The following is a 20582-nucleotide window of genomic DNA, read 5'->3' on the forward strand; positions in this document are numbered from 1 at the left end:
AAGTGCAAATGTATGTAATGCGAATTATTTGTTGTGTGAACGCAAGAACATCATGCAGACAGCTCTTCAATGAACTAGGTACCAAATACTGCTTCTCAGTATATTTATTCCTTTATGAAATGTATAATAAATAATATATCTCTTTTTCAGACCAATAGTTCCCATCATGAAATCACTATTAGGAATGATAATAATCTACCTAATGATTAAAGCAAGTTAATTTGGTCCAGAAAAGTATCCCCTCAAGAGCACATATTTTAAATAACTTGCCAGTTGCCCTAAAACGTTTAACTACTAATAAAGTTTAACTACAAATTTTCGAGTGCCTATACCACTTATTGGTGTCTAACTCACTTTATTCTGTTGACGATCTTTTTAGTAGAACCCAATGATGTATGTATTATTAACAATGTCAAATAATGTGAGTAGTACACCTAAAATTTGCCTTAGTTCTGCATATTTTCAGTGCTGCAACGTGAACAAATGTAGGCACTGTACTGCTGTCTGTCTGATGATGCATGGCTACAATAGCCTAATGATTCTCTTCTGTACTTCAGTGTACAGGCCTATACTTTTAAATGTTTGACACAAGTTTCTTATTACCTCTTTAATGAAAATAAGCATCAAATTTATCTGCATCTATGAGATCCATTTATTATAGCATCTGTGGCAGGAACATTAAAATATCTTTTTTCTTGTAAGTATATCATGTAGGCCCTTTCTTGTTTTATGATACGCTCTACATCCTTGAGACTGTCCTTACTATGGATACATGGACCGGAAAGTTTATCTAATCTAATCTAAACTACTATAATGCCTCGCACTGTGCCTGCATCACCATGCAGATTGCCAACTTAATTGAGACTTGTGTTTGGGGTTCACACAGTCAACACGAACCGAATATCCGTTCCCGTACTGAGAACTTATTTCATTCAGAAATGCATAATTGTTCCGATTAATCTATTCGACACATTTCTTGATGCCATACGCTGCTTATCCTGGAATTTGCAGTTACAGGATCACAATCATTATTCTCTTTCAGAAGGACTTAATTTCTACATCTACGGGCCTACTCTGTAAAGCATTACGAACTTTATGACAGTCTTGATTTTTGTTTTACCTTCCTAATTTCTCGCCAATGAGGACAAGGCAGGATATCGCAGAACAGGAATCTTTATAACATAATCGCAGCAAACTAGGAGCAGAGCAAAACTGGTTGGGAATATTTATGAAAAGATTTCCAGCTCCGGCATTCGCTTGGTGACCGAGAGAAGCGTCCGGGAAACCTCGTTCGGAACTGACGATAGGACTATTTTTAAATCAATATCGTACATTGTGCGAGGGCCAAAGCGCTCTAAATAGCGGTCAAAGGATGAATAAATAAATAAAGATTACAATTAAAATGTGTGTATGTGTTTTAATTCCATAATGACAAAATTATATTCTCATCAGTCAGCATACATCACGAGAACAGAAGCATGAATAATAAGTAACTCATTTATAGTCTTCTTATTATTTGACATTATTACAAGAAGGATATGATTGAAATTATTGCTCAGTAATGATCTGTGTTACTCGTATCTCGGCCTGTATAAAATGTTGTTATTTACCGGTGTAACTGTAAATATTGAAGCAATATTTACTTTGTTGGCAGTGACAAAGACTGGGAACATCTCTGTCTTCTGCGTATTTATTTCGTGACGTAGAGGCTGTGAGGGTGTTGAGGCTTTCGTTGTGTCAGAAGTATAAAGAAGTGAAGAAAATATGTCTTACGCGTATTTGTTTAAATATATTATTATAGGAGATACAGGTAAGAATTTGTACGACGTATTACGAGAACAAAATCGTTAAATACTGAAGATTTAATACGTTTTTGACTGTTGACATGTCATTTACTTGTAGTCGTATCTTTGTGTTTCACTACATAATGGAGTTGTTTTGCTCGAGAAATAGACGGAAGTGATCGTTTACATATAGTGAGCTGATTGGAATTATTTCTGTATACAGTTACCTCCTGTTATTTTTCATTTATGTTATTGATTTTTTTCGAAAACACCATGATCAAACGTTGTATTCAAGGTTTTAGATGACAGTTATTACTTACACGCGTCATCTAAAATGCGAGCGATACAGGGCAGATTTGGTTGTTATAAATTTTAAAATGTCACATCATAATGAACGAAACGGCTCCTTTTCCGAAGAATTCGACGGTAATACAATCAACGCTTATTTGCTTCCAAACAAGTCCGATGATTTTGACGATAACATTTGATACTTTTTCATTAGTCTCGTAGTCGATAAGTATTAGCGAATTTGTTGTAAATCTCCATATAATTGGCAATGGCTGTGAACTTTATGTAACATATTTTCCTTCTTTCTGTTCCAGGCGTTGGCAAATCGTGCCTGCTTCTGCAGTTTACTGATAAACGGTTTCAGCCTGTTCATGACCTGACTATTGGTATGTCAGTGCGAAGGAGATATACTTAAAAATAAATATAATATATGTATTCTCTCTTATGTGCATGCCAAAGGAATGGCTTTTTAGTGGAAACAATTATAGACTAACATTTTTAGATATAACTTTTATGAAACAAGCTATTTGGAGGGTTCAAAATATTAATTTTTTGTGGAGTGGCAGGGTAATCTGTTGTCACAACTCTGTTGCCAGACTTGTGTGTTGATGCTATAAACCGGTGTAATTATACATTGGTAAAGGGGTAATGAGTTTACATGTTACATGTGAAGTGTGGGCCTATATTCAGTTGAGTTGTCGGAAATTTTCAGGCAAATTTTTGTTAAGTGTTAAAGTGTAATTACCATGATAAATGGTAATGAAGTTTTCAGTTAACACTTTAACCCCACTGGGTGCTGTTGGTTAATAATTGGCTTTTGTTATTGTTTCCTTGAGAGGTGGGAAAAACATGATACGAAATTTTGTGTTTGACTTAGTTTGCTGGAAATGTTCAAAAGGAGCAGAAGGTGGTAAAATAAATTAGTAGCTTATTATTGTATAAATAATTTAAAAGCCATTCATCACAGTATATTTAATTGTTTATTGTGCAGCACCTTCACGAATTTAATCTCTTCTAAACATAAATAGTTGATGTATTATGTTAATGGTAACGCATTATTAATTGGAATATTGTTTAAGTGTTGGGTGATGTTCAGACTGGCAGAAGAGTATGCAAAGTACCGCTTGTTATGAAATATAATATTGTTTAGAGTAAGAGTGTTTAAATATGTACATTTCAGATGAGTAATTGGGAGGATTGGCAGTGGGACAGCAAGAGGATTCTGGTAGAGCAAGTTGATAAAGTGTTATAGAGCATGGAAATGAAACTGAAGTGGCGAAAAATGGAAACAGGAAACTTTGACGGTGTATGAAATGGAACCACTTTTGTTTTTAGGAAGGGACCTGGGTAGTGAGAGGGAGCATTGAAGAGGTGGAAAGAGAATATTAGGTAAAGGAAGTCGAATTGATGGATGAAACAGAAATAGAAAGGATGAGAAATATGAATATGTGGCTGAGAGTGACTAGTAGGAAGAGGTCATTTGAATAAGTGACTCTAGAGTGATGTGCTCTTGAAAAGGTAGGTGTTCCTCACAGAGAACCACAGCATAATAATACTTTGTCACCAGATGGCTCTCTAGCAAAAAATGCTTCACCCATTTCCACTCTTGGCAACACTGGAACAATTTCAGCATGAGTATGCTGATTCTGGTACTCAGGCTCTCAGAATACTTTAAAACATGGAATACTACTGCCCTCTCTCGTTCAAGTAATATTTGTTGCTTAGTGAGTCCTGCAATGATAAAACGAGTGGCATCATTCATGCAGAAACTAGAAAAGGAATGCTAAATGTTTAACCTGCTTTCCCAAAGAACAGAGCAGCAGAATAGCATTATTACCTGGTGCTTCATTGGGTATACTGTCACTACAGTAAATTATCACACTGTCAGCCTTGTAATACACAAACCACTTCAGTATGTCAGTCCGGGAGGTTATACAACTGGCGTGCAGTGGAGGGAAGCTTCCTATCTGTGAAGTTCAGAGGTTCTGACATTGTGAGACCAAGTGAGGTGCATAGTCATAGAGATGCTGGATTTGTGTGCAGGATGACAGGGGTTGAAATTCTCATCCAGCCATCCATTGAAGCTAAATCCTGAGATGGCTCCTTTGAAAACCATATGGCTAATTTTCTTCCATATCCTTCACCCATCCAAACTTGGATTCCACCTCTAATGACCTCTGTCTTTGAAGCCTTAAACATGGCCTAGTGTGGTCAAAACCTCAGGCTGCACTATATATTCCAAGAAATGCCAGAGGATAAGGAACAAACTCCAAGCAATATTGAAAGTCCTAATTTAATTCTCGTACCACTGCAAAGATAAATTAAATAGGCTGATTGAGGCTTTTTAAGTGCAGAGAATACAGTATGTTATCTTAGATGGAGAGCAAACAGTTGAAGTAACTTCAGGTGTTCCCCAGGGAATTGTGTTGGAACCCTTGCTGTTCAAGTTGAATAATAATGACTTTGCAGACAATAATAGTAATCTCAGAGTTTTCAAACACTAAAGTCAGGCATATCTATAATGAACAGCTATCTGAAAAGAAAAGCTACACATATAGTCAGATCTTATGAAATTTTCAAAGTGGTGGAAAAATTGATAACTTGCTTTAAATGTTCAGGAATCTAAAAATTTGCGAATGAAATGAAATTCTTAGTACACTATGACTAGAATATCACTCAGTCACAGTTTGAATACAAATACCCGAGCGTAAAAATTTAGAGGTACGAAATGGAACAATGAAATACGCTCAGTTGTCAGTAAAAATGAAATATGCTCAGTTGTAGGTAAAGCAAGTGTCAAATTTCAGACCATTAGCAAAATATTAGGGAAATGCAATTACTTAACAAAAGCAGGTTGCTTCCAAAACACTCATGTATGTAGCAGGTCCAGTTGCTGCCAAGATTCTTTTGACTATGCTGCAGAAGTTTTGCGGGGAGGCCTTACACCTCCGTGCATTCCTGATTTCCTCCCATGTCGTTTTAAAGTTTCAGGATCCATCAAGAATGAAATTCGTAGTTATCGATTTTCTTCGGGCAAAGAGGTGAACGCTTGGGTACAATTGTGGTTTTTTAGGCACCTGCAAACATTTTTCCATGAAGACGTAGACCATCTTGTCTCACAGTGGTATATACATATTAACAGTTATAGCAAATACTTTCAAAATGATAAACAGTTTACTTTTCTTCCCATACATCTCATTTTCATTTGATTGCCGCTTATATCTGTGTTTTTAACACTTAAGAGGTAACCTCTGGTACTGTTTCCTGTGATCAGACTCCTTTGTTGGTCATGATAGGTTGCATATATAGCATCATATTCTGCAAACACTTTGGCTCATGCTAAGAAAGCAGAGTATAAGATGCCACCACTGCTGATAGGCATGTAACTGATACTAGTCCAACAATACATAAATAAAATTAATCTGTTGAATGGCTCTGTGTGTGATATGTGATGTGACTTACCAAACGAAAGCGCTGGCATGCTGATAGATACACAAACATACACACAAAATTCAAGCTTTCGCAACCAATGGTTGCTTCGTCAGGAAAGAGGGAAGGAGAGGGAAAGACGAAAGAATGTGGGTTTTAAGGGAGAGGGTAAGGAGTCATTCCAATCCCGGGAGCGGAAAGACTTACCTTAGGAGGAAAAAAGGACAGGTATACAATCTCTCTCTCTCTCTCTCTCTCTCTCTCTCTCTCTCTCTCTTTCTCTCTTCCCCCCCCCCCCCCTCACACACACACACACACACACACACACACACACACACACACACACACACACACCTGTGAGAGTGTGCGTGCATGCGCGCGCGCGTATACCTGTCCATTTTTTTCCCCTAAGGTAAGTCTTTCCGCTCCCGGGATTGGAATGACTCCTTACCCTCTCCCTTAAAACCCACATCCTTTCGTCTTTCCCTCTCCTTCCCTCTTTCCTGATGAAGCAACCGTTGGTTGCGAAAGCTTGAATTTTGTGTGTATGTTTGTGTATCTATCAGCATGCCAGCGCTTTCGTTTGGTAAGTCGCATCATCTTTGTTTTTAGATATATTTTTCTCACGTGGAATGTTTCCTTCTATTATATTCATATATATAATCTCCCAAGCCTTTCAGATACTGAACAGTTTTTGAAATGTGTGACAAAGGCGATCATGATGCAAACATCCTAGTAGTAATGACCTTTTACAGGACACCAGCAGGAAATATATTGAGCTTCAAAAAGTTGCTAGAGGCAGTTTTAATTGGGTTATGAATACTTATTGGGAGAATCAGTATTTGTGGCAACTATTAATTTTGATTTTCCATTGTATAGTAGTTATTTAGGACAACCAGAGTTATTGATGTTTGGGTTTGGATTATTTACAACAGTACAGTATCCAGTGAGGATTACAGAACACAGGGCAGCAGCCATTGACAATTCATTTTTTTACACAACAGGCTACAGTGAGCTGTGAAATGAGTAGTTAGTAAGTTATCTGACAACAAGAGCTAAATGCAGGGCATCCATAAAGTCTGGGAACACTTTCGATTATTTACTGCACAAGAACTAAACATTGTACAGATATCATCCATACGTCGTTTTGGAGAGAAACCGTGAAAGTTTTTTTTCCATACATACCGCCACACCGTCGTTCGGTAATTTGCTGATAGTCAGCACTAGTTACAAACATGGCGAGTTCAGGTGCAGAGTGAGCTGTTTCATGAAATGGCCTACCCGATCACCAGATCTAACTCTGTGTGACTTTTTTTTTCTTTGGGGACACATTAAAGTCTGGTGTATGTACTGCCTCTACCATGTGATGTAGCAGAGTTCTGGGAGAGAATACAGGAAGTGACTACCACATTCGATGATGCCGTGCTGGGGCGGGTATGGCAAGAATTCAATTACCGTATTGACGTCTGCCGGGTCACTCATGGTTCACATATCGAATGTTTGTAAAAAAAAAAAAAAAAAAAAAAAATCACGAGTTTCTCTTCAAAATGCAATATGTGTGACATCTGTACAATGTTTAGTTCTTGTGCAATAAATAATTCAGTGTTCCCAGACTTTATGTACACCCTATATTAACAAAGAATACACTAATCAGCCAGAACATTATGACCACCTGCATAATAGCCAGTATGTCCACCTTTGCCACAGATAAGTGACGATCCTTCATGGCGTGGAAGCAGTGAGGCCTCAGTATGTCACCAAAACCCTGTAAGTTCCGGGAAAGGGGGCGGGGGGTGACAAGCTGTGATATCAGGTTCAAACACATCCCAGATGTGTTCTATGGGGTTCAGATTTGGTGAGGTGGTGGGCCAGCACATCAATTGGAACTTGCCACTATGTTCCTCACCTTCACATTCATGCCTTGTGACATGGTGCATTTATCTGTTGGATAAGTGCCACTGCCGCCTGGAAACATAATTAATCATGAAGGGCTGTATGTGGTGTGCAACCAGTGTGCAGTACTCCTTGGCCATCATGGTGCCTTGCACAAGCATCCACTGGACCCATGGATGCCCCCATCAATGTTCCCCAGAGTATAATTGAGCCATTGCCAGCTTTTCTCTGTCCCATAGTACAGGCGTCAAGGAGCTGTTCCCCTGGAATACAATGGATTCACGCCCTCCCATCAGCATGATGATGTAGTTATCGGGATTCATCAGACCATGGAATGTAATGCCACTGCACCTATGTCCAGTGCCAATGGTCTTGTGCCCATTTGTCTTAGTTGCCGGCATCGTGGTATTAACATTGGTGTATGCTTGGGTTGTTGGCTGCGGAGGCCCATTGTTAGGAGTGTTTGATGCACCGTGTGTTCACACACGCTTTTTCTCTGCTCAGCAAGCTGAAGTAGTGACACATTTGAAGAAGAAGGCATCCACTTAAATTTTACACTGGAGGGACTATTGTATAGAAAACTTATTTTAGTGTCACCCGCTATAATTATATGCTCATCTCTCTATTTGAGACACGGAGCAGTTTAAAAGCGGGCAATCCCTCCTACTTTAGGTGGTAGTAGAGAACACACATCAGCCACTTTCCATTAAGGGATTTGATCTCTATGAACATATATTCAACTTGTTTATCTCCATTATTGTTGGATGTGTGTAGCAGAGTAAGTGATAAGAATCTGTGTGTACACCCCTCCTTCCACTCGTTGTGTCTTAGAAAGGTGTAGCTGTCTAGATTTACCGAACTGGTGGGAATACTTTGTTTGAGCCAGGACTCCAACCGAAGTATTACATGGATTTCTGTGTTGTGAAAGATGACAGGACTTGTCAACATGAGCTGATAGATTGCACATTTGTGTTTGCAGTATGTAGCGTAGTCTGTTCAGGCGCAAACGTCACAAGGGTATGGCTAGTGAATGGTGGCAATACAGGAGCCGTGAGGGTGGGTAAATGATGCATTCTGGAGCAACACTTTGGGGAGGCAAGGAAGCAGGGTTCCTGGAAGTGGAGAGCAGCAGGTGCCGTAGGGAGAGGGAGGAACTATGGTCAAGGCCATCCACTTGGTGAATGGCTGACTGGAGACACAGGAAGGGATTCAGTAAACAGAGTTAGAATAATCTCTGTGCAACAGTATTGAAAGCAAAATAAATGGAATAAAATAAATACGCACATAAGACAGTAGATTAATCATCTGAAATTAGTGCCCTGTGAGAATATTGAAATAATGATGAAAATAATGCGCTAAATTAGTATTGGAGGTATGAGAGTTGAGCAGAAAATTTGTAATTAGTACTAAAAGTAGACTTAACCAAACAAAAACAAATAACAACATGAAGCTGCTTTAGTGGAATATTGGCATTGAAAGCAATAGAATCGAACAGAAAATTTATGATTAGTGTTAAAAGTAAACCTAAACAAACAAATGATAATTCAAAACTGTGTCAAGGAAAGTATTACAAAAAAGTTTCTTTACAAAATAGATAAAAATAAACACACACTCTAGGCAGCAAGAGTTCACATGTTTTTTTTAGCTTCTCAAGCACAGGCATTAAAGTTCATTTGTATTGCAGCCTTCTCGTTTCCCGTTTTTGGTCTTCACTATTATCCTGCTGCTGTTTGTCCACACGTTTTGTAGCACTAACCTCAAGATTGCACAGTTCAAAATCTTTTGTCTCTCAGAAGTGAGATCCTCACGTATTGTCAGACTTGAATTTGCGAGTTTCTTCTTCACTCTGAAGTTTTCAGATCTTTTCCTGTTCAACGCAAACTTCTGAATTACCAGTGTAGGTTTTACACCCCATTCTGTGGCTTTTGTCTGTCATTCAGTGTCACCTGCGGGCCTAGGTTATCCGGGCAAGGCTGATCACTAATTCATTTGTATTCTCACTGTTGTTTTCAGGAATCCCAAACAGGCTGAGATTATTGTGTCTCTAGTATTGTTCAAGTTTGTCAAATTTTGAGATCAGCTTCTGTTTGAGTAGTCGCGCCCTATCCTCAGTTTCTTTCAAAGATGTGTTTAGAGCTCAGATCTCGCTCGCATTTATCTCCAGAGTTTATTGTTAAGTCATTTGCCACTTTACACACCATACAGATGTCTTGTTTAAATCATTTTGGTGATGTTACTATATGGTAAAAGACAGTATTATCTGTGTGTAATCAAAGAGGCCTGCCCAGATTGTCTTTTAAATCATTTATATAGATTAGGAAGAGCAGAGCGCTTATAATACTCCATGTTGTTGTTGTTGTTGTGGTCTTCAGTCCTGAGACTGGTTTGATGCAGCTCTCCATGCTACTCTATCCTGTGCAAGCTTCTTCATCTCCCAGTACCTACTGCAACCTACATCCTTCTGAATCTGCTTAGTGTATTCATCTCTTGGTCTCCCCCTACGATTTTTACCCTCCACACTGCCCTCCAATACTAAATTGGTGATCCCTTGATGCCTCAGAACATGTCCTACCAACCGATCCCTTCTACTGGTCAAGTTGTACCACAAGCTTCTCTTCTCCCCAATCCTATTCAATACTTCCTCATTAGTTATGTGATCTACCCACCTTATCTTCAGCATTCTTCTGTAGCACCATATTTCGAAAGCTTCTATTGTCTTCTTGTCCAAACTATTTACCGTCCATGTTTCACTTCCATACATGGCTACACTCCATACGAATGCTTTCAGAAATGACTTCCTGACACTTAAATCTATACTCGATGTTAACAAATTTCTCTTCTTCAGAAACGATTTCCATGCCATTGCCAGTCTACATTTTATATCCTCTCTACTTCAACCATCATCAGTTATTTTGCTCCCCAAATAGCAAAACTCCTTTACTATTTTAAGTGTCTTATTTCCTAATCTAATATTCTCAACATCACCCGACTTAATTCGACTACATTCCATTATACTCGTTTTGCTTTTGTTGATGTTCATCTTGTATCCTCCCTTCAAGACACTGTCCATTCCGTTCAACTGCTCTTCCAAGTCCTTTGCTGTCTCTGACAGAATTACAATGTCATCGGCGAACCTCAAAGTTTTTATTTCTTCTCCATGAATTTTAATACCTACTCCGAATTTTTCTTTTGTTTCTTTTACTGCTTGCTCAATATACAGATTGAATAACACTGGGGAGAGGCTACAACCCTGTCTCACTCCCTTCCCAACCACTGCTTCCCTTTCATGTCCCTCGACTCTTATAACTGCCTTCTGGTTTCTGTACAAATTGTAAATAACCTTTCGCTCCCTGTATTTTACCCCTGCCACCTTTAGAATTTGAAAGAGAGTATTCCAATCAACATTGTCAAAAGCTTTCTCTAAGTCTACAAATGCTAGAAACGTAGGTTTGCCTTTCCTTAATCTTTCTTCTAAGATAAGTCGTAAGGTCAGTATTGCCTCATGTGTTCCAGTATTTCTACGGAATCCAAACTGATCTTCCCCGAGGTCGGCTTCTACTAGTTTTTCCATTCGTCTGTAAAGAATTCGTGTTGGTATTTTGCAGCTGTGGCTTATTAAACTGATTGTTCGGTAATTTTCACATCTGTCAACACCTGCTTTCTTTGGGATTGGTATTATTATATTCTTCTTGAAGTCTGAGGGTACTTCACCTGTTTCATACATCTTGCTCACCAGCTGGTAGAGTTTTGTCAGGACTGGCTCTCCCAAGACTGTCTATAGTTCTAATGGAATGTTGTCTACTCCCGGGGCCTTGTTTCGACTCAGGTCTTTCAGTGCTCTGTCAAACTCTTCACGCCCCCCCTGCGGGTTCGGGGGTAAGAATAGGCCCGCGGTATTCCTGCCTGTCGTAAGAGGCGACTAAAAGGAGTCTCAAATGTTTTGGCCTTAATGTGATGGTCCCCCTTGGGGTTTGACCTCCATTTTTCAAAATTCTACAGAAGTACGAGCCTTTTGGGGAAGGACACCTTACATGGTGTACCACTGGTCCTAAGTGCACTAAGACCTTGGCACTCAGAATTGCACCGGCGTTGTCACCATACCCATTATTCCTCAAATTGGGCCTAAACGCCTGATGGGTTGTCCAAGTTACGCCCATAGTGCATCTCCATCTGCACCAGCGATCATGATGGACTTTCCATGGCACCAGAAATCCAGCACGGTAGCCAGCCCGTTGTGGTGGGGTCGTCATGTACCCTCTAGGTTGTAGCCCCCTGACAACACAGGGATCGTACTGCCGATACCTGAGCTGCACCCTCCCCACGTTGGCCAAGGAGTAGATGCCCGTCTCCTTGGGGCATCAGGACTCCCGGCAATGGTCATCCTGCCAGGTGGCCCTTGCTGCGGCTGGGTGGCGCCCGTGGGGAGAGCCCCTGGTCGGAGTGGGTGGTATCGGGGCGGACGTTTCGCACATGAAACGTCAACACGTATCAGGTCGCTCTGCGGCCGAGTCTTCCAAAGGAAAGGGTACCGTTTCTAGTTCTGGTTCTCCTGCCCTTTCCCCCTTGGCCACTCCATGGGAGGAGGGACAGGCCCGCCGGCTTGGGGCGAAGTACTTCCCCCGCTATTTGGTCTGTTCTCGAACAGATGGGGGGACGTTCGCCACCTCCAAGCCCATGTTCTTTGTTCAGCACATTGAGGACGTCTTCGGGGAAATCGAGGCTCTCAGCAAGATGCGATCAGGGTCCGTTCTTATCAAGACCACCTCTGCCACACAATCGGCGGCACTCCAGGCGTGCGACCGCCTAGGGGACATCCCAGTCTCCATTGTCCCACATCTGGCACTAAATAGGACGCAGGGGGTTATTTTTCATCGTGACCTCCTGCTACAATCTGATGAGGAGCTCAGGGCCAACCTGGAGTGCCGCGGCGTGCATTTCTTTCGGCGAGTCCAGCGCGGCCCCAAAGACCGTCGCATCGACACCGGGGCCTTTATCCTCGCCTTCGAGGGGGACGTTCTCCCGGAGAAGGTAAAGGTGATGTGCTACCGGTGCGACGTGCGACCTTACGTCCCGCCTCCTATGCGCTGTTTTAGGTGTTTGCGCTTTGGGCACATGTCGTCACGGTGTGAGGCTGAGCCCCTTTGTGGTGACTGTGGACGTCCTCTTCGTGAGGAACATACTTGCACCCCACCACCTCGGTGCCCTAATTGTCCTGGCGTCCACTCGCCTAGGTCCCCAGACTGCCCCGCCTATCAGAAGGAGAAAAAGATACAAGAAATCAAAACTTTGGATCGGCTCTCTTATTCTGAGGCCAGGAAGAAGTATGACCGCCTTCATCCCGTGTCACTGGCCACTTCGTTTGCCTCAGTTGTGTCCACTCCTTCCGCTGTATCCTCACCTCTATCCTGTCCCCCCTCCGCCTCCTCTGCCCATCAGGGGGCTCTGCCTCCGCCTCCCAAATCCCTCCCTTCCAACTCCTCCTCCCCCGTGGCCCCCACCCCCCCCTGCCCCAGGGGCCACCCTTCCTCCTCCTCCTCCTCCCCCCACGCCACCTGAGAAGCGATCCTCTTCTCAGGCGTCCATCGGGGAAACGTTCCAGACCCCAGCTTCCGAGGTCCGGCGTTCCAAAACGGACCCCGCGCGTGAGGACCTTCTTCGGGTCCAGCCCACCATCCCTGTGCCTCCTCGGCCTTCCAAGAAGGCCTCCAAGAAGAAGTCTCTATCCCCCTCTCCACCCCGGCGCGTTTCATCTGACGCTTCATCCGTGAGTCGCTGCTCCCGGCCGTCCTCAGTTTCGCCGGGACGCTCTGCTGCCAGGCGTTCCGCCGGCCTTTTGTCGGCAAATGATGTGGCCCCTCCTACACCATCAGGGACAGCGGCCACAGCTGGCGACGAGTCGATGGACCCGGATCCGCCTGCCGTCAGTTGTAGCGTTGTTGCCTCGCAACCTGGCCCTCCGCGGCCATCGAGGTGACCAGCTCTTCCCCGTCTCGTTCCCCCAACTTTTTGACTAGCAATGGCGTTGTTTCATTGGAACATAAGAGGTATTCGATCTAATTGGGAGGAATTAAACTGCTCCTCCGCCTGCACTGTCCGCTCATCCTTGGTCTCCAGGAAACCAAGTTGCGCCCGACTGACCGTATTGCCTTTTCCCACTATACCTCGGAGCGGTGTGACCTCGCCCCTGTGGACGGTATCCCAGCTCATGGTGGGGTCATGTTGCTCGTTCGGGACGATGTCTATTACCATCCCATCCCATTGACCACCCCACTCCGAGCAATAGCTATCCGCATTACTCTTTCTGCTTTTACTTTTTCAGTTTGTACCGTCTACACTCCACCGTCATCTGCTGTTAGTCGGGCTGACATGATGCACCTGATCGATCAGCTTCCCCCGCCGTTCTTATTGTTTGGCGACTTCAATGCCCATCATCCCCTTTGGGGCTCTCCTGCATCCTGTCAAAGAGGCTCACTCTTGGCGGATGTCTTCAACCATCTCAATCTTGTCTGCCTCAATACCGGCGCCCCGACTTTCCTCTCGGACTCTACTCATACCTACTCCCACTTGGACCTCTCGATCTGTTCTACCACTCTTGCCCGTCGGTTCGAGTGGTATGTCCTTTCTGACACCTATTCGAGCGACCACTTCCCCTGTGTCGTTCGTCTCCTGCACCACACCCCATCCCCACGTCCTTCGCGCTGGAACATACTGAAAGCTGACTGGGGACTTTACTCCTCCCTGGCGACCTTTCCGGACCACGATTTTTCCAGCTGCGACAGTCAGGTCGAATACCTCACGGCTGTTATTATCCATGCTGCCGAACGTTCCATACCTCGTACTACTTCTTCTTCACGTCGCGTTTCCGTCCCCTGGTGGAACGAGGCTTGTAGGGACGCTATCCGTGCTCGACGACGTGCTTTACGCACCTTTCACCGCCATCCTACGTTGGCGAATTGTATTGAATACAAACGACTCCGAGCGCAATGCCGTAGTGTCATCAAAGACAGCAAAAAAGCTTGCTGGGCCTCTTTCACGAGCTCCTTTACCAGTTTTACTCCCCCTTCCGTTGTTTGGGGTAGCCTGCGCCGGCTGTCGGGCATTAAGGCCCACTCCTCAGTACCTGGCCTGACCTCAGGTAATGAGGTCCTTGTTGATCCTGTGGCTGTCTCCAACGCCTTTGGCCGCTTTTTCGCGGAGGTTTCAAGCTCCGCCCATTACCATCCTGCCTTCCTTCCCAGGAAAGAGGCAGACGAGGCTCGGCGACCTTCCTTCCACTCGCTGAATCTGGAAACTTACAATGCCCCCTTTACTATGCGGGAACTCGAACGTGCGCTTGCACTGTCCCGGTCCTCTGCTCCGGGGCCAGATGCCATTCACGTTCAGATGCTGGCACACCTTTCTCCAGCGGGCAAAAGCTTCCTTCTTCGTACCTACAATCGCGTCTGGACCGAAGGTCAGGTCCCCATGCGTTGGCGTGACGCCGTTGTTGTTCCTATACCCAAACCCGGGAAGGATAGACACCTTCCTTCTAGTTACCGCCCCATTTCTCTTACAAGCTGTGTCTGTAAGGTGATGGAGCGCATGGTTAATGCTCGGTTAGTTTGGATTCTTGAATCTCGACGACTACTTACTAATGTCCAATGCGGCTTTCGTCGCCGCCGCTCCGCTGTTGACCACCTTGTGACCTTGTCGACATTCATCATGAACAACTTTTTGCGAAAGCGCCAAACGGTCGCCATGTTCTTCGATTTGGAGAAGGCTTATGATACCTGTTGGAGAGGAGGTATCCTCCGCACTATGCACAAGTGGGGCCTACGCGGTCGTCTGCCCCTTTTTATTGATTCCTTTTTAACGGATCGAAAGTTTAGGGTACGTGTGGGTTCCGTATTGTCCGACGTCTTCCTCCAGGAGAACGGAGTGCCTCAGGGCTCCGTCTTGAGCGTAGCCCTTTTTGCCATCGCGATCAATCCAATTATGGATTGCATTCCACCTAATGTCTCAGGCTCTCTCTTTGTCGATGACTTCGCGATCTACTGCAGTGCCCAGAGAACATGCCTCCTGGAGCGCTGCCTCCAGCGTTGTCTAGACAGCCTCTACTCATGGAGCGTGGCAAATGGCTTCCGGTTCTCTGAAGAGAAGACGGTTTGTATCAACTTTTGGCGATATAAAGCGTTCCTTCCGCCATCCTTACATCTCGGTCCCGTTGTTCTCCCATTCGTGGACACAACTAAGTTTCTAGGGCTCACGTTGGACCGGAAACCGTGTTGGTCTCCACATGTCTCTTATTTGGCGGCCCGTTGTACACGTTCCCTTAATGTCCTCAGAGTTCTTAGCGGTTCATCTTGGGGAGCGGATCGCACTGTCCTGCTTCGCTTGTATCGGTCCATAGTCCGATCGAAGCTGGATTATGGGAGCTTCGTCTACTCGTCCGCTCGGCCATCCCTCTTACGCCGGCTCAACTCCATCCACCATCGGGGGATACGTCTTGCGACCGGAGCCTTCTACACTAGTCCTGTCGAGAGTCTTTACGCTGAAGCTGCCGAGTTACCATTGACCTACCGGCGCGACATACTGCTGTGTCGGTATGCCTGCCGGCTGTTGTCTATGCCCGAACACCCCTCTTACAAGTCCTTCTTCGCCGATTCTCTCGACCGTCAGTACGGGTTGTATGTGTCTGCCCTGCTGCCCCCCGGAGTCCGCTTCCGTCGCCTGCTTCGACAATTGGATTTTGCCCTCCCTACCACCTTCAGAGAGGGTGAGAGCCCGACACCACCTTGGCTCCAGGCTCCGGTTCGTATTTATCTCGACCTCAGCTCACTCCCGAAGGAGGGTACTCCGGCTGCAGTGTATTGCTCACGGTTTGTCGAACTTCGTGCTCGACTTGCTGGTCACACCTTTATTTACACCGATGGCTCCAAAACTGACGATGGTGTCGGCTGTGCCTTTGTCGTCGGGACCGCCACCTTTAAATACCGGCTCCTTGACCAATGTTCCAGCTTTACGGCCGAGCTTTTTGCTCTCCATCAGGCCATTCAGTATGCCCGCCGCCACCGCCATTCATCGTATGTACTTTGCACTGACTCCCTCAGTGCTCTTCAGAGCCTTGGGGCTCCCTATCCGGTCCATCCCTTGATTCAACGAATACAGCAGTCCCTCCGTTCTTTCGCTGATAATGGCGGTTCTGTCAGCTTTCTGTGGGTCCCCGGACATGTAGGAGTGCCTGGGAATGAGGCTGCGGATGCTGCAGCCAAGGCTGCAGTCCTCCAGCCTCGGCCAGCCTCCCATTGTGTCCCGTCATCTGACGTTTGTGGGGATGTATGTAAGAGGCTTGTGTCCTTGTGGTGGGATGCTTGGTCATCCCTCCAAGGAAACAAGCTCCAGGCAGTAAAACCGCTCCCAACTGCTTGGACAACTTCCTCCCGACCATCTCGGCGCGAGGAGGTCCTTCTGACCAGGTTGCGGATTGGGCATTGCCGGTTTAGCCACCGCTACCTGCTCTCTGGTGACCCAGCCCCGCAGTGCCCTTGTGGTCAGGCATTAACGGTGCGCCATGTTTTATTGTCGTGTCCCCGTTTTAGTCAATTTCGTGTTGTCCTGTCCCTGCCATCTACCTTATCGGATGTTTTAGCTGATGTCGCTCGAGCAGCTGCTCGTCTTCTGCGTTTTATAACTTTAACTGGCTTGACCAAAGACATTTAACCTTTTTACTTATTTCATCTGCATCTTTGTCAGGTCCTTTTGATGTCCCCCCATCCCCTTGAGTTTTAGCAGGTTCCTTGTGCTCTAACACCAGTGACTGGGCGCTAATGACCTCAGCAGTTGAGCGCCCTTAAACCCTACCAAAAAAAAAAACTCTTCACGCAGTATCTTATCTCCCATTTCATCTTCATCTACATCCTCTTCCATTTCCATAATATTGTCCTCAAGTACATCGCCCTTGTATAGACGCACTATATACTCCTTCCACCTTTCTGCCTTCCCTTCTTTGCTTAGAACTGGGTTCCATCTGAGCTCTTGATGTTCATACAAGTGGTTCTCTTATCTCCAAAGGTCTCTTTAATTTTCCTGTAGGCAGTATCTATCTTACCCCTAGTGAGATAAGCCTCTACATCCTTACATTTGTCCTCTAGCCATCCCTGCTTAGCCATTTTGCACTTCCTGCCGATCTCGTTTTTGAGACGTTTGTATTCCTTTTTGCCTGCTTCATTTACTGCATTTTTATATTTTCTCCTTTCATCAATTAAATTCAATATTTCTTCTGTTACCCAAGGATTTCTACTAGCCCTCGTCTTTTTACCTACTTGATCCTCTGCTGCCTTCACTATTTCATCCCTCAAAGCTACCCATTCTTCTTCTATTGTATTTCTTTCCCCCGTTCCTGTCAATTGTTCCCTTATGCTCTCCCTGAAACTCTGTACAACCTCTGGTTCTTTCAGTTTATCCAGGTCCCATTTCCTTAAATTCCCACCTTTTTGCAGTTTCTTCAGTTTTAATCTACAGGTCATAACCAATAGATTGTGTTCAGAGTCCACATCTGCCCCTGGAAATGTCTTACAATTTAAAACCTGGTTCCTAAATCTGTCTTACCATTATATAATCTATCTGATACCTTTTAGTATCTCCAGGGTTCTTCCATGTATACAACCTTCTATCATGATTCTTAAACCAAGTGTTAGCTATGATTAAATTGTGCTCTGTGCAAAATTCTACCAGGCGGCTTCCTCTTTCATTTCTTCCCCCCAATCCATATTCACCTACTATGTTTCCTTCTCTCCCTTTTCCTACACTCGAATTCCAGTCACCCATGACTATTAAATTTTCGTCTCCCTTCACTATCTGAATAATTTCTTTTATATCATCATACATTTCTTCAATTTCTTCGTCATCTGCAGAGCTAGTTGGCGTATAAACTTGTACTACTGTAGTAGGTGTGGGCTTCGTATCTATCTTGGCCACAATAATGCGTTCACTATGCTGTTTGTAGTAGCTTACTCGCATTCCTATTTTCCTATTCATTATTAAACCTACTCCTGCATTACCCCTATTTGATTTTGTGTTTATAACCCTGTAGCCACCCGACCAGAAGTCTTGTTCCTCCTGCCACCGAACTTCACTAATTCCCACTATATCTAACTTTAACCTATCCATTTCCCTTTTTAAATTTTCTAACCTACCTGCCTGATTAAGGGATCTGTCATTCCACGCTCCAATCCGTAGAACGCCAGTTTTCTTTCTCCTGATAACGACATCCTCTTGAGTAGTCCCCGCCCGGAGATCCGAATGGGGGACTATTTTTACCACCGGAATGTTTTACCCAAGAGAACGCCATCATCATTTAATCATACAGTAGAGCTGCATGCACTCGGGAAAAATTACGGCCGTAGTTTCCCCTTGCTTTCAGCTGTTCGCAGTACCAGCACAGCAAGGCCGCTTTGGTTAGTGTTACAAGGCCAGATCAGTCAATCATCCAGACTGTTGCCCTTGCAACTACTGAAAAGGCTGCTGCCCCTCTTCAGGAACCACATGTTTGTCTGGCCTCTCAAGAGATACTCCATAGGCAAGCAATATGCCTAGAAGCAGCTTGTGAGGAACAGTGTCAAAAGCTTTCTGGAAGTACGGAATCAATTTGAGATCCCCCGTCGATAGCACTCATTCCTTTGTGTGAAGATACAAAGTTTGTAACTACTGTGGTGACTGAAGATGAATATGGTGGAAATGGCAACTGATTAAGACTGCAAGGGAAAAGCAAATATTATTTTTGTTGCCATCTTTTCTGTTTATCTGTATTAGATGTCAAATTTACATACTACCGATTTCAAACAAATACCTCCAGTTTCAAGCACTTTACAAGGATTCAGGAATAGATCAAAATCTTCAGTTCTTATATATATATATAAAACAAATATGATGTGACTTACCGAACGAAAGTGCTGGCTGGTCGATAGACACACAAACATACACACAAAATTCAAGCTTTCGCAACAAACAGTTCCTTCGTCAGGAAAGAGGGAAGGAGAGGGAAAGACGAAAGGAAGTGGGTTTTAAGGGAGAGGGTAAGGAGTCATTCCATTCGTTCAGTAAGTCACATCATCTTTGTATGAAAGCGCTGGCAGGTCGATAGAAACACAGACACATACATACACACAAAATTCAAGCTTTCGCAACAAACTGTTGCCTCATCAGGAAAGAGGGAAGGAGAGAGAAAGACGAAAGGATTAGATTACGCTCCCATATTCTATTTTCTCAGGCTTGTCTGACATTTGGCATTACCCCCAAAGGCCTCACACTTAAAGTTCCCATCTCTGGCTGCAACCCTTTTGTCCATCAGTCCCTATACCAGTTCCAAACTGAACAATCCATTGCCCTCACCCACCTAATCCTTCACCTACACATCAACTCAGCCAATGAATGCACCCGTCAACTCCTATCCTTAATAAAAGTCCTCAATCTTTCCTCTCCCACATCCACACCGGCTGTTCAGAGCATCCTCCTACAGGCCAACCATAAATTAGAACAGCATGCCACCCTCCACCTCAAAAAACTATCCAATCTCCTGGGTTCCCACCTCCGGAAAGGCAACTCACTCACCCTTCACAGCCTTTCCAGCAAACCTCAACCTCCTCTCATTGCACACAAACCCAGTCTCTCCCATCTACTCAATCTCCCACTTCCAGCTCCACTCCCTCCAAAACCTCAAAATTCCAATCAACACAATCTGGAACCACAACACCCTAATTCAGTAGTTAACCTTTCCTCCAAACCTCCCTCCCAATCCGAAACCTCTGTCCTATCCAAAGGTCTCACCTTCAGCCCCACTCCCAGACTCAACCAAACAGCCCTCGTCAAAGATTTACTGTCCTACACTCGTACTCTCTGCTGGAAATATCACTTTGCCACGAAGAAAAATGATCCTAATCCTACTCGTAATGATCCAACTCCCCAAGACACCATCCAAATTGAACCCTGCCTGGAACAGTTCCGTCCTCCGTCGCAGCGGGACCCACCTCCTCTTCCTCAAAATCACCCTCTCCAAACCTTCCAGGAATTTCTGACTTCCAGCCTTGCATCTCAATCCTTCTTAAAAAACCTTAATCCTACTCCCAACATCACCACTGCTGGAGCCCAGGCTATCCATGATCTGAAGGCTGACCGATCCATCGTCATTCTTCCGGCGGACAAGGGTTCCAC

General features: G+C 44.4%; 1 protein-coding gene across 1 annotated transcript in view; it reads left to right on the plus strand.

Moving 5' to 3' along the window:
* The first annotated feature begins 1661 nt into the window (after positions 1–1661).
* LOC126484122 (ras-related protein Rab-2) overlaps positions 1662–20582 on the plus strand; it is a 53520-nt gene continuing 34599 nt past the window's right edge. The window contains exons 1-2 of the mRNA XM_050107504.1: positions 1662–1810; positions 2387–2458. Coding sequence (XP_049963461.1) covers positions 1765–1810; positions 2387–2458 — 118 coding nt within the window. The 5' untranslated portion in view covers positions 1662–1764. The remainder of the gene's footprint in view (positions 1811–2386; positions 2459–20582) is intronic.

The sequence above is a fragment of the Schistocerca serialis genome, chromosome 6 (genome assembly GCF_023864345.2).
Source record: "Schistocerca serialis cubense isolate TAMUIC-IGC-003099 chromosome 6, iqSchSeri2.2, whole genome shotgun sequence".
Taxonomy (NCBI): Eukaryota; Metazoa; Arthropoda; class Insecta; order Orthoptera; family Acrididae; genus Schistocerca; species Schistocerca serialis.